The following is a 12593-nucleotide window of genomic DNA, read 5'->3' on the forward strand; positions in this document are numbered from 1 at the left end:
GAGAACGCTTAGAACGAGAACACGGGAGGAAGTAAATATTCGTCACGGCATAGTACTATTGAGGGGACGAAGTATCAATAAATGCGAATGCCACTTAATTTTAACCGATAAAATAAGCCACAAACTCAAGAGTCACTAGTTTAATTGCTGAAAAACAATAGACCCTCTCCCTCTTTATTTTGATCATTTAGACTACGAGGGTCGAGATTTCGTGCAGCACGCTTGGGGCCTGGAGAGACGGATGCTAATGCAGCTAAGCTAGTCTGCGTTAACGCGGCAGTTCAGTCAACGGCGCTTTCAGCATCACATCCTGGCCAAAGGCAACTAAAGTGGCTAGTTTTTGCAGCAGATGCCTGTTATTCTTTTAAACAGATAAGTAGCTTACACTCTTGCTGTTGAGGAGAGAAAATTTGGCCGGATTTAAGATGATCATTGAAAACCTTGATGCATTGAAAACATGGCTGTCTGAAACCCTCGAGCCCATGTAAGTATAGTTAGCACTAGCCACGCAGAAGTATTCTCAACCCAGCTTTAAGTATAGTAGTTAATTAATTCAAACACACAGTTAACTCAGCGCGTGTGTGTAATTAAGTATGCGTTTTGTTATAAATTTTAGGCAACCTATCCATGCTTTGAAATGAAGTCATGTCTGTGCTCACGTGTCTTAAAGATTGTCTTTCTTACATCCAGTTGTGATGCAGACCCTTCTGCCCTCGCCAAGTATGTTGTTGCTTTGGTGAAGAAAGACAAAAGTGAGAATGAACTAAAAGTATTGTGTATAGACCAGTTGGATGTTTTTCTCCAAAAAGGTAAATGCTAATGCGTTACTTAACATATACCTTTTGGTCACCTTTCTTTCATTTGTGGATTAAATACCACTTATTCACACTATTACTTTCTTCTAGAGACCCAGCTGTTTGTGGATAAGCTGTTTGAAGCCATTAACAACAAAAGCTACCTCCCACAGCCAGAGCAACCAGCCCCAGTGGTCAAAGTTGAGAAGGATGAGCAGAAGAAAGATGAGGTTTTCTGTTGCATATCTTCAATCAGTATGGTGTCACGCCCTCGACTATATGAGACTTTCATAGACACACACTCCTCTTCATTAATTTGACTGCATATCTATGTGTCATCTTAATGTTTAAATTAGCAGCCTTGCTGTCTCTTTTGTGGAAGTTGCAATGGTGGTCTTGGTAGGTCACACTTAGCAATGTAACTATCACCATTGTACAAATTTGGACAACATGGAGTGATGATGATGGATTTGCAAAAAAAACAAAACAAACAAACAAAACCTGGTGGTTAACTTGGCATTTTTAATGAATCCCAGGCATAAGCATTAAATTAAGAAATGCTAGCAAAGCTTAATGTTTTATTGTACATTTTAGTTTCACTAGCTGCATTTTTGACTGCAGAGTTTACTCTTGAAACTTATTTTAAATTTTAAAACTTAAGCATTTAACTACATTTCCTGACTGAATGAAGCTGTGAATAAAATTCACACAAAAATGGTTGTCTGCATAATAGAATGCGCTTTTTTGACAAATTGAGGAAACTTTTTATGTCATACATTTTATATATAAAAGAGCTTTTAAAATTATTTTTTATGATTTCTTATTATCCTTTAGTTACTCATCCGTCACTGTTTTGTACAGACAAATCGGGACGAAGAACGGGACAAGAAGTTTTCCCGGCGCGTGACTCATAGCCCTCCACAATCAAGTTCTCGTTACAGTAGGGATGGCAGGTGTGGAGCATTTTCTCGTTTCCACTTTCTTTTTTAAGAGGTTTTTATTTAATCACTAAATGATATGCTTTTTTCTAAAATTTTAGGAGAGGAGATGACCGTAAAAGAGATGATCGCTCCAGGAAGAGGGATTATGATCGTATCCCACTAAGGAGGGACTCGTACCGTGATCGATACAATCGCAGGAGAGGTCGCAGCCGAAGTTACAGCCGTAGTCGCAGCCGGAGCCGAAGTTGGAGCAAAGACCGCATCCGAGATCGCGACAGAGAAAGGGATAGTAACAGGGACAGAGAAAGGGACCGAGATCGCAGTAGGAGCCGGTCCCGCAGCAGAACTCGTTCCAGAAGCAGGAGTCGAGGTAGTAGCTAGTGTAAAACGCTTAAAAAACCGGTCTTTTGCATGTTGGTGTGAGTGATACTTATACCTATGGCTATTTTTTGTTTTCACAGACCGAGATTCGGGAAAGCTGAAGTATGATCATGACAGAGTGGAGAGATTAGAGAGTGGTGATGTCTACGCCCCAGCAGCACTTGTCTCCTCTGCAGCCACCTCACATTTCCCTGTGCCAACATTGAGTAGTACTATTACAGTCATTGCCCCCACACATCATCATAGTAACATCACCACTGAGAGCTGGTCAGACTTCAGGCCTGAACATCCTGTGGATCATGGCCCTTTTAATAGAGGGCCACCACCTCAACAAAGGAAGCGATGCCGTGACTATGATGGCAAGAAAAACTGATCCAATTTTTTTTTTTTTTCATTATTAAAAGCATGAAATTTGGCTATAGTTGTGATTGGTGTATGATGTTCTGTTGCCTCACAGAAAAGGGCTTCTGCATGCGTGGGGACATGTGTCCTTTCGATCATGGGAGTGATCCAGTCGTAGTAGAGGATGTCAATCTGCCCAGTATACTGCCCTTTCAGCCTCCACCAATCCCAGGTGTGGACCCACCACCGCCTCCAGGCCTACCACCACCACCCGCGCTCATGAACCCTCCACCTGTAAACCTACGTCCCCCTGTGCCGCCACCAGGTGCCCTTCCACCCAGTCTTCCACCTGTTGCAGGTATGAATGTGAAAATTAGCCAGACGTATTTAATCTTTGACACAGGAGTTCAGGGCAAATAACTCATTATATTTTCTTGTTCAAACATATGCTATTAGTATTTCAAGTTTGTAGTCAAAGATATTTTCAAAAGTCTTGCTTTGTTTGACCAGAACTATAAAAACAGATGCCCAATGTTTTCTATTTTAGTGTTATGGTGAAAAATCCAGTAAATTTTTTAAAAAGGTTGCTGTTACTTTGCAGCCTTTATCATTTAATTATAATTATAATTTGAATCTAACCCAGAAAATGGAGATGATGGAGGTCTTTCCAGTTAAAACCATTTGATATGTTAGGTAGAAATTATCAAAATAATATATAATTTGTTTTATTTATTTAAAAAAAAAAAAAAAAAAAAAAAAATATATATATATAATTTACATAGTAGATTTATGTTTGCAACCATGAAGGTCTATGCCTCAAAAAACATCTTGAAATGTTTTTTTTTTTTTTAAAAAGGCAGAGAAGTGAGAATGATAAATTTTAGCATACCCGAGAAGTAAAATTTACTTTGGCTAGTTATTTGTTTTGCTCAAACTTTGTATCTTTTCTTTCATGCGAGACAGGTCCTCCTCCTCCTCTTCCTCCACTACAGCCTGCAGGCATGGATGCTCCTCCTAATTCCATCACCAGCTCTGTCCCCACCATTGTTACCTCTGGGATGCGATCATCAATTCCCCCAGTCTCAGCACCGCTCTTTACTTCTGGTACTGGCTTGTGTCCTCTAAAGGTGTTTTGTGATTTGCCCGGCTGTAATATGAGTTAAGGTATATTCTTTCTGGTTATCAGACCACTATGACACAGATGTGTACAATCCAGAGGCTCCCAGCATCACCAACACTCCCAGGCCGATCTACCGCCATCGGGTCAATGCCCAGAGGCCCAATCTTATTGGCCTTACAATGGGGGAGGTTGACCGGCCTCAGAGAGGTATTTCTATTATAATCATCAGAACTTTGAATATATTGTCTGTAATCAGTCAGTGTGATAGTCTGTTGCTACTTTTCTAAATAATACCAGTAATCAGTAAAATGTGATTTTAATGTGTAAATGTGATGTGAATGATAATTTTTAATGAGCCACGTACGTTATTCTCAGATTTGACTAATTATTGTTTTTCACCAGACAAGATTCCAAACAACAGTATGAGAATTGTCATGGAATCTGAACCCAGGAAGAGACCAGTTGCTTCCCATGACAGCGGTATGCTCTCCAAGAAACCTTGGTTTGACAAGTAAGTAAAATTGACATGCCCATTACATGCTGCCTCAAAAATATTAATAAACAGTTAGGCCTGGGTTAAAAAAATAGATTTATCAGTTTAAATGAATTCAAATTATTTAATCCAATATTGATTCATAAAACTTGGAGATAGATTTTTTCCTTTCTTTTGTAAAATGTCCTCTTTTCCAGTAACATGCCCCTACTCTTGCATGACTTACTGAGGCTCATCGAGATTTTAGCATATATACACACAGCTGGTTTCCTGTGCTGCCTCCGTCCAGAAATTGGCTTCTGTCAAGATGATGTCAAATTCAGATGTTTTCATTCACCAGTGTGGATTACATTCACATGTAAAGTATTTTGCAGCGTATTACAGCTCACATTAGCAGCTAACAGCCTGCAGGCTCCCATATTAGCATCTAATGCTAAGACCGTGGGCACCAACACATTCCACAACAGGAAGTGATGTCACCATGTACTTTGAAATAATTTGAAGTTTTCAAAATTTTCTTAGGGAGATGAAGATGGAAGCATTTTGCTCCAGTGAGGAGCAGATGTGGGATTTCTCATGCTCCAGTGTTACGCCGATAGTGTCGGGGTCGTTACGGCGACGTGTACAGCTAAACAAGCTGAATCTACTGACATTGTAGGAATTTTTGAGTTGTATTATAGATTTAAATGGATCCAAAATATTTTTAGGTTTTATTAACATCAACCGATTATCCGAGATCTGAACTTTAAGAATATTTAGTGACTCCACTCTATCGGGAAATTTAAAAAATTGAACTTTTGTTCTTTTTTTTTTTTTTTTTTTTTTTTTAACTCATCACAGAATTTCTGGCTGTGAATCGGGTAAAACACTATACTGTTCTGGTATTTCAGAAATGCATGTAGATGTGTTAGATCAGATTATTACAGTAATCTGATTACTCCCAGATAACTGATTTTTTTTATTTTCAAGTAAATGCACTCCGTGTTTTTTAAAAATTGTTATTTGAGAATGTCTTTAATATTCAAGAAAAGTAGGTGGTCCTACATAATTAGCTGTAAATGAATCAATATTGAATTGGATTGAATTTAAATCAAATTGAAATAGGTTGTTGTGAATCAAATTCATTTATGAAATTAGTGACGATACCCGGCCCTTTAAACAGTAATTGATCATAGAATTGCCATTCTTAATGATTTATGTTTTTTCTGCTCAGACCCAGCTTCATCAAACCAAACCACCAGGGCTACCACAAAAGAGCTCAGTTCTCTGCCAACACTAAGCTGCTTGTTTGGCAAATTCCCCCCGAGCTCAACAACATCAGCAAACTCAATGAACATTTCAGCAAGTTTGGGACCATCGTCAACCTGCAGGTCAGCCCTGTGTTATGCTGTAAATACAGAAGTTCCAGGTTTGAGTGTCAGGCTGTAAATTATCTAGGAACACAGATCAGTAAATTAAACTAATGTGTTAATAGTCGGAGGTAGAAATATGGTATCAGAAGGTTAATAATGAAATATTAGTCAGATTGTGTGTTTATGTAATTAGTGTTGATTTTTATTCTGCGGTGTGTCCTTGAATCTACATTGTGTTGTGCACTATTATCAGGAGTATCTGTGCTATAATGACTTTGGGGAAAATTTGATTTGTTTGTCAGAGCTGTACCTGTCTTCTGTCCATTTAAATGGGGTCAAATTGTGTGATTTCTCTGTGGAGAAATTTAGGGTCTTTGTGTCATGCAGATTGCTTGGCTCTCAGCATGATGGCAACGCCTTATACACAAAGAATAAAACTTAAAAAATGCAGTTATAATTTTGCACCCTAGACTAATTTTTTTTTTCATTATTGTATACACTGTGCAGTGCTGCTAACGTACAGCTTTGAATGTGTTTTACAGGTGGCCTACCAAAATGACCCAGAAGGAGCACTGATACAGTTTGCCTCTCCTGAGGAGGCCAAGCGGGCTATGCAAAGTACAGAAGCAGTTCTCAACAACCGTTTCATTAGGGTGAACTGGTTTCGTGATGATGGGAGTGACATACAAGCTCCGTTTCGGTCGCAGCAGCCTCAGTCACAGCCAGCCATGGTAAAAGTTCACTTTAAAACCATTACTAATTGCACTTTGTTTCTGAATATGTCTCTAAACACAATCACAATTGTGGGCTGTATTTGATATAAAAAATATGTTGTCTTTATCAGTAAAAATGCACTTGTTTGCTATATTATTGTTATATTTTTATCTGTTTCTTTTGGGCAAGAAAAATTCTGTTGCATTATTTAAGCAAAAATCCAACAGTACAAGGATTGTACCACAGCTTTGACCTATATTCTACATATGGTCATAGAAAGCTGGCTAAACGAAAATGACTTCATACAGCATCACTTAAATTTCTATGTTTATAACAGTATTTCTTTAGAATTAGTAGAGTTAGGTAAATAATTAACTGCAGTACCTGCTGTAGACAGCAGTCAGTTTGAAGAAGTTACAGAGGCTGATGGACGAACCTCGCAAGCAGCTATTAAGAAAAAAAATAATTTTTGCGATCTCAAACTATTCAAACTTCCAGTAGATCCATAGAAATGATTGTTTACTGAAACGTGAAGAGAATGTGATTCAGAAGAGTTAAAGATGCTGCTGCCTTGATCAAGTCAAGTTTATTTGTAAAGCACATTTACAAAACATCAGCTGACCAAATGCTGTACAAAACAAAACAAATAAAATCCCTAAGTCACCATTAAAACAAAGTAAACAAATATATCTAATAAAATATAAAAGTAAAACATCACCATAATAAAACACATTACATTAAAATAATATAAATACATATGAGAACATAGACACATTAAAATAAAAATGCTCAAGCTGGAGGAAAAGCCAAGGTGTGTTTTTTAATAATGATTTAAAATCATCAGTGCGCTGTACAGATCTGATATTAACAGGAGACTGTTCCTGTTCATAACAAGCTTAATGCATAATTTAGTAAATTCACAACTTGCTTTGTTGATCTAAGCAGCACAAAATGTAACACCGTCTTAAAAGGTATCATTTGGGTTGGGCACATTCAGATACACACACACACCTTTCCTCTTGGTTGTCATCCTGGCAGTTGGAAACACTAGTTGCGTTGCCAGTTCTGCCACCCTTCTCAGTTTCAGTACAGAGGATTTCTTTCAGTGGGTTAGAGTGATTTAAAGTCAGTCAGTAAAGTAGATACTATAGATGTTCCTAAAATCTTTGATGATTAAAAACAAAATGTGTGTGTTAAAATTGTATTCTGCCTCTTCTGTTGTTAAGCTACCTGCAGCTACATCTCCCAAGCAGTCTGTCAAGGATCGTCTTGGACCCTTGGTCCCTGCAGACCCGGAGCCCTCCCAGGATTCCTCTCAGGTAAGTGTGGACAGTCTTGTTGAGGATGTGCTTTTTTGCGTTTACATGTCAGAATGTGCACATGGTCTGTATAAATATTCTCTCTTTTTTCCTTTGCTTTTCAGAGTGCCTCTAAAGTGTCGGTAAAGGATCGTTTAGGTTTCTCTGCCAAAACAGCAGCTCCTGTTGAAAAAGTAAGTTCATCCTGCTCAGTAGAATTCCTTTTCCTTTTCAGATAGTGCTAAGTCCTTCCATTTTCAGGTGTTTTCAACATCTCTAGGCCTCACAAAGACAGTATACAATCCTGCTGCTATGAAGGCAGTCCAGAGGACTTCAGAAGAAGCCCTGAAGAAGAAACAGGTGAGCAATGAATGTGAAGGTGGAAAAGGGGGCAAAAATATTTGGATTTCAACTGAGGCCAAATATCTGATTCATATCCCTTAACTACTTACACAGGAAGCCCTAAAACTACAGCAGGATGTGAGGAAGAAGAAGCAGGAGATTTTAGAGAAGCACATTGAAACACAGAAGGTAAGAATGTTTTCTTATCGTTCTTGCTGCATCTTTTATCTGTCAGAAGTCTGGCCCATTATACGTTTTTAAGCATTATGCTATCAGTGTAAGTGTTGTATGTATCCATTCTTTGTGGAAAGAAGATAAAGATTAAACCTGAGATATTCTGTTTTTCCTGCTTCTGTCTTCTACAGCTACTGATTTCCAAACTTGAGAAGAACAAAGCAATGAAAGCAGAAGATAAAGCCAAGATAATGGAAACTTTAGGCACATTAACTAAAAGCATCACCAAACTACAAGAGGAGATAAAGGGAATCTCAAGCTGCAGCAACCCATTACGCAATGCCAAGAGCAAGGCGCAGGTAGTGCTTTCATGTTGATAGTGTCTCCCTATAACAAAGAGATTCTTACATAAGCTCTGTTTCCATAAACCTCAGTGTTTCATATTTTTTTTTCTAAATTCAGACTACTGGGTATTCCTTGTCTATTGGTTTTTGTCAAAAAACTGGTTTCACATCACTCTTGCATGAAATACTCCTTTTATCAAGCGATCTGTTATACACAATGCATGCATCTTTTTTATTAGTTGTGCGATGCCAGAACCTGGTTTATAGCTCTGAATTAATATTACACCAGTTGTCTTTCAAACAGGCACAGAAAGAACTGTTGGATGCAGAGCTGGACCTGTATCAAAAGACTCAAGCTGGAGAAGACACAGCTTTGTTAAAGATCAAGTACACCCAGCTACAAATTGAGGTACGCTAATGCTTGAAATTCCATGTAAAAATTGCCACACAGCAGCCACTTGGGGGCACTGCTGTTCTTACAACTTGAAATGTGTTTTTCAATTCTTTTTCCAAAACAGTTGTGTTTTATATAATCTCTTTGTCCTTCAGGCAGCTAAAAGGGGAATCCTGTCACCAGGACGAGGCCGGGGCGTCCATGCACGGGGCCGTGGTGCTGTCAGGGCCCGGGGAAGGGGGACCAGGGGGCGAGGAAGAGGTGTGCCAGTGCATGCAGTTGTGGACCACCGACCTAGGGCCCTGGAAATTTCTGGTTTCACTGATTCAGATGGGGTGGACTTGCTGCCACACTTTGCTGTGAGTCAATCAGTAAAGTGACATCTTTGGCAGCTCCTTTGACAGTAGTAACCAACATGTGGCCAAGCTGAGCCAACTTTATTTACAAAGCACTTTATAACAGCAGCTACTGAACAAAGGGCTGATCATAAATAGCTAACACATTAAAAGACATAAATCAGATAAAAACAAAACTAATTAAACATGTAACATGTAGCTTAATAATGTACAAATTTTTATCCTGTAAAAAAAAGACTGTTCATGGAAATCCTGAAACAAGTGCTAGACAGTTATACTGTCAGTTATTCTGATATTCTTTTATTATGAATGTCAGTTCTCCCTGAATACACTGGGATTTAAACACATTGAGTTTAATGCCTGTGATGGTTGAACTGCTCATGTAATGTAACTTAAACACAACAAATAATAGCATCAATATATCTGCAATATTAAATCGACTTGCTTTAAAGTACTGTCTAAAACAGGAAATGTGTAGGATTAAAGTTGTTTCTCTTTTCGGTAGTTGCACTGAATTGATCCATTTTGTTTAGTGACCACAATGTTTGTTTTCACAAATTTCAAGCAATTTGGAGAGATTGAAGATTGCCAGATGGATGAAGGTAATCTGTCTGCGGTCGTCACTTACAAGACACGAGCGGAGGCAGAGCAGGTGAGGGATTTCTTGATTTCTTAGATATTTAAACAGTGAGTACGTTTCTTTTTCTTAATCATTTTGCACTATGGATCTGAACTGGATCGTGGTCAGATCTCAGAGGTGCTGAAAATCCTGTTTGACTTGCCTGTTTACCTCCTCTGCCGTCTTGTGTTTGCTCCACCTGTAGGCAGCGCTGCATGGAGTGAGATTTAACAACCAGACTTTACGCTTGGCCTGGCATAAACCTGCCACTACTCACAATACTGCAGATGCTGATGAAGAAGAACCACAGGAGGAGGAGGTTTGTGGATTTTTTCATTTTACAGCCCCTTTCGGACTGTAAATTAGGACTTTTTTAAGACTTTTTTTTTCTTTCTTGCAGTACTGCGTTTCATCCTTGTATATTTACTGTAACAAGGAAATTTAGATAATTTTCAGTAAAGCTTATTTTTTTTATTGTGAAGCTTATTATTATTATTATATTGCCCATGTTAGGTTGCCTTGAAAGAACACTAGAGGGAGCCATTACACATTACAGCAAGGACTGTTTAGTGGCTTTTTCATGAACTTCATTCTTTTTGAGATCTCTTACATAGATGCAAGAGAAAAGAAATCGAGTTTAATTTGCTTTTTGTTAACCAAAAATTTAATTTAATAATCTATAATAATTTCAGTGTTGGCTTTTCTTTCCTCAGTACCCAGATGAACCATTGAGTGATGATGCGTTGTTGCAGGATGACGATGAAGAAGACGACGATAACGAACCTCGTTCCTGGCGCAGATGAAGCTCAGTCAGATGCTTTCTTCTGACTGCACTGTTGTGGATGACTAGCAACTTTATAAGAGTTGAATGCTTGTTTATAAACAACTAGGCACATTTCTCTTTGGCTAGATTAAATTTTTCCCCTAACACATACATAACTCGCAAAAGAACTGTGTGCAGTTTGAGTAATTTTAATATGTAAACCAGATGCAACAGTGCTGTTTTTTTTTTTTTTTTTTTTTTTTTTTTTAATGCTCTTAATGTAGAATTTTTTTTTCCTTTTATTTGTTCATGAAAATCCAAATAGTTTATCTGGACATGTGTCAGCTGATCACCCAGACCCATCTTTTGAGCTCTCGGTTAAAAGAAAACCTGTGTTATAACTTAACTGAATAACAGATGGTAGCTTTTGTAGAATATTGACAGGTTAAAATGCTTGTGTGTGAATATTTTATGTCTGGGTTTAAGTGATTTGTATAAAAGCTTGGCTTCTCAGTTCTTGGCTTTACTTTGGATTGTAAAAAAAAAAAATAAAGAATTGAAATGGTCTGAAAACATCCTGCCAAAAAGAAAACAAAAAAAAGAAGACCGGAAAGAAAAGATATAAAAAAAAACAAAACAAAACATTATGGCAGTGGAAAAAAGATCAGTCCTAAAAAGAGCTGAAAAAAGACCGTTTCAAAAGAAAAAAAAAAACAAAAAACAAAAAAACCTTCTTTTTCACCTTAAGAGCAAACTTCCTAAAAACATTCCTTTTATCACCAACCTTTTTCTTTGACTTTGGATCGGTAAAGGTATTGAATAACTTTCATGCCGAGGTAAGGACTTTCTGTATATAATGGAATGTTATTTCCTCATCCATGGTCCAGCTGAAGTATTTACAGTATATATGAGCTAATTGCAAATACAACAACTAATTCTTCTTTTGTTTTTTGCAGAGCCGTCTGCAGCCTCCAGCTCCAGTGCCGTTCACCAAGAAATTTCTACCCTTTAAAATGTATAAATGTATTTGTGTGTCATTCTATTTGTCTTTTCCTATTATATGGCAGTGTAATGAAGATTTTTAAATTGTAAAGTCTGTTTGCCGTTTTTGATAAAAGCATTACCTTGGTAATGGGAGAAATGTTTTTCTTACACGTAAAATATCTTTTACATTTTACTATTAAGCTATTTTCTTCATTCAGCTGTAGCTACACAGCAGCTGTCCAGAGAATGTTGTGCACTGTGCCATGTGAAATGAAACCTTACGCAAACTTGATTCTGGGATTAGCCAGAACCTGCAACTTGATACAAGAAAACAGGGACGGGTAGTCAAAATAATTACAAAGCTAATTTTAAAAACAAAAATGACAACCATTTCACAACTTGTCAACTTATCTCTAGTCTTTACATTTTCACGTGTCTTCTGCACAGCAGTTTTGTGCTCTGTTAGTCTTATTTATATTTAGACTGTTCAAAAAATGTACCCTTTTCAGGATTTTCCAAACAGTTTGTTCAAATTGCAGCAGAATATGAATTTAAATGGAAGACCTATTATAAAATTCATCAGTGGTTGTTCTGCCCTTAGTTTCTATCTCTTTCCCTTTAAATGACAAACACTAAAGTCCTGTTAAGGTACAGGACTAATTATACTGGCTGCAAAGACACCAATATGAAGACATAAAGCTCCAGCTTCACTGAAACAAGCCTGACAAACTGCCCATATAAATGATGGTAGTTGTCGGTATATACACGATTATATGTATTGTTTCTTTGCATTATATACAACTAACCTTACAAATGCTGTACTTGTGTGTACTTAGAGCCTTAAAACAGAACAGGCTAACTTTTTATTTCCTTTTTTTTATATTTGATTTTGTATTTGCACCAGCATTTTAACTATACGTTACTAAAAAGTCTATTTCTCCATTTGAGTCACGGGTGCTATTTTATAACCAGTCACCCTTTACTGTCCTAACACTGTCACTGAATGAGAGTTTTTTTTTTTTCCTTTTTTTCTTTTTTTGGCTATAAGGGTAAGGGGTTAGTGTGGTACCTCTTCAAAGACACACTCCACAATCCCTCAGCTTTGAATAAGGGACGACAAATAACCCAATCAGTGTTCATAGTTGCTTGGCCTCCCCTGGTGCCTGTCAGGCTTGCAGAGGT

The 12593-nt window shown here is 37.7% G+C and overlaps 1 protein-coding gene across 4 annotated transcripts; it reads left to right on the top strand.

Annotated features, from left to right (window-relative positions):
- Positions 1–11559, top strand: rbm26 (RNA binding motif protein 26). Of its 4 annotated transcripts, none has more exons than XM_041986895.1 (22): positions 1–484; positions 691–809; positions 906–1024; positions 1656–1747; positions 1834–2105; positions 2197–2475; positions 2574–2816; positions 3422–3562; positions 3645–3785; positions 3978–4089; positions 5285–5441; positions 5966–6154; positions 7364–7456; positions 7561–7629; positions 7697–7795; positions 7892–7966; positions 8143–8310; positions 8585–8704; positions 8845–9048; positions 9611–9697; positions 9870–9983; positions 10378–11559. In XM_041986895.1, the coding sequence occupies exons 1-22, from the start codon at positions 426–428 to the stop codon at positions 10465–10467; spliced, it is 3042 nt and encodes a 1013-aa protein (XP_041842829.1). In that variant the 5' UTR covers positions 1–425; the 3' UTR covers positions 10468–11559. The 4 variants fall into 4 exon arrangements, with proteins under 4 accessions (XP_041842829.1, XP_041842844.1, XP_041842836.1 ...); XM_041986910.1 differs by having other exon boundaries at positions 8600–8704; XM_041986902.1 differs by having other exon boundaries at positions 3981–4089.
- Positions 11560–12593: the final 1034 nt, after the last annotated feature.

Source organism: Melanotaenia boesemani, chromosome 1 (genome assembly GCF_017639745.1).
Source record: "Melanotaenia boesemani isolate fMelBoe1 chromosome 1, fMelBoe1.pri, whole genome shotgun sequence".
NCBI lineage: Eukaryota > Metazoa > Chordata > Actinopteri > Atheriniformes > Melanotaeniidae > Melanotaenia > Melanotaenia boesemani.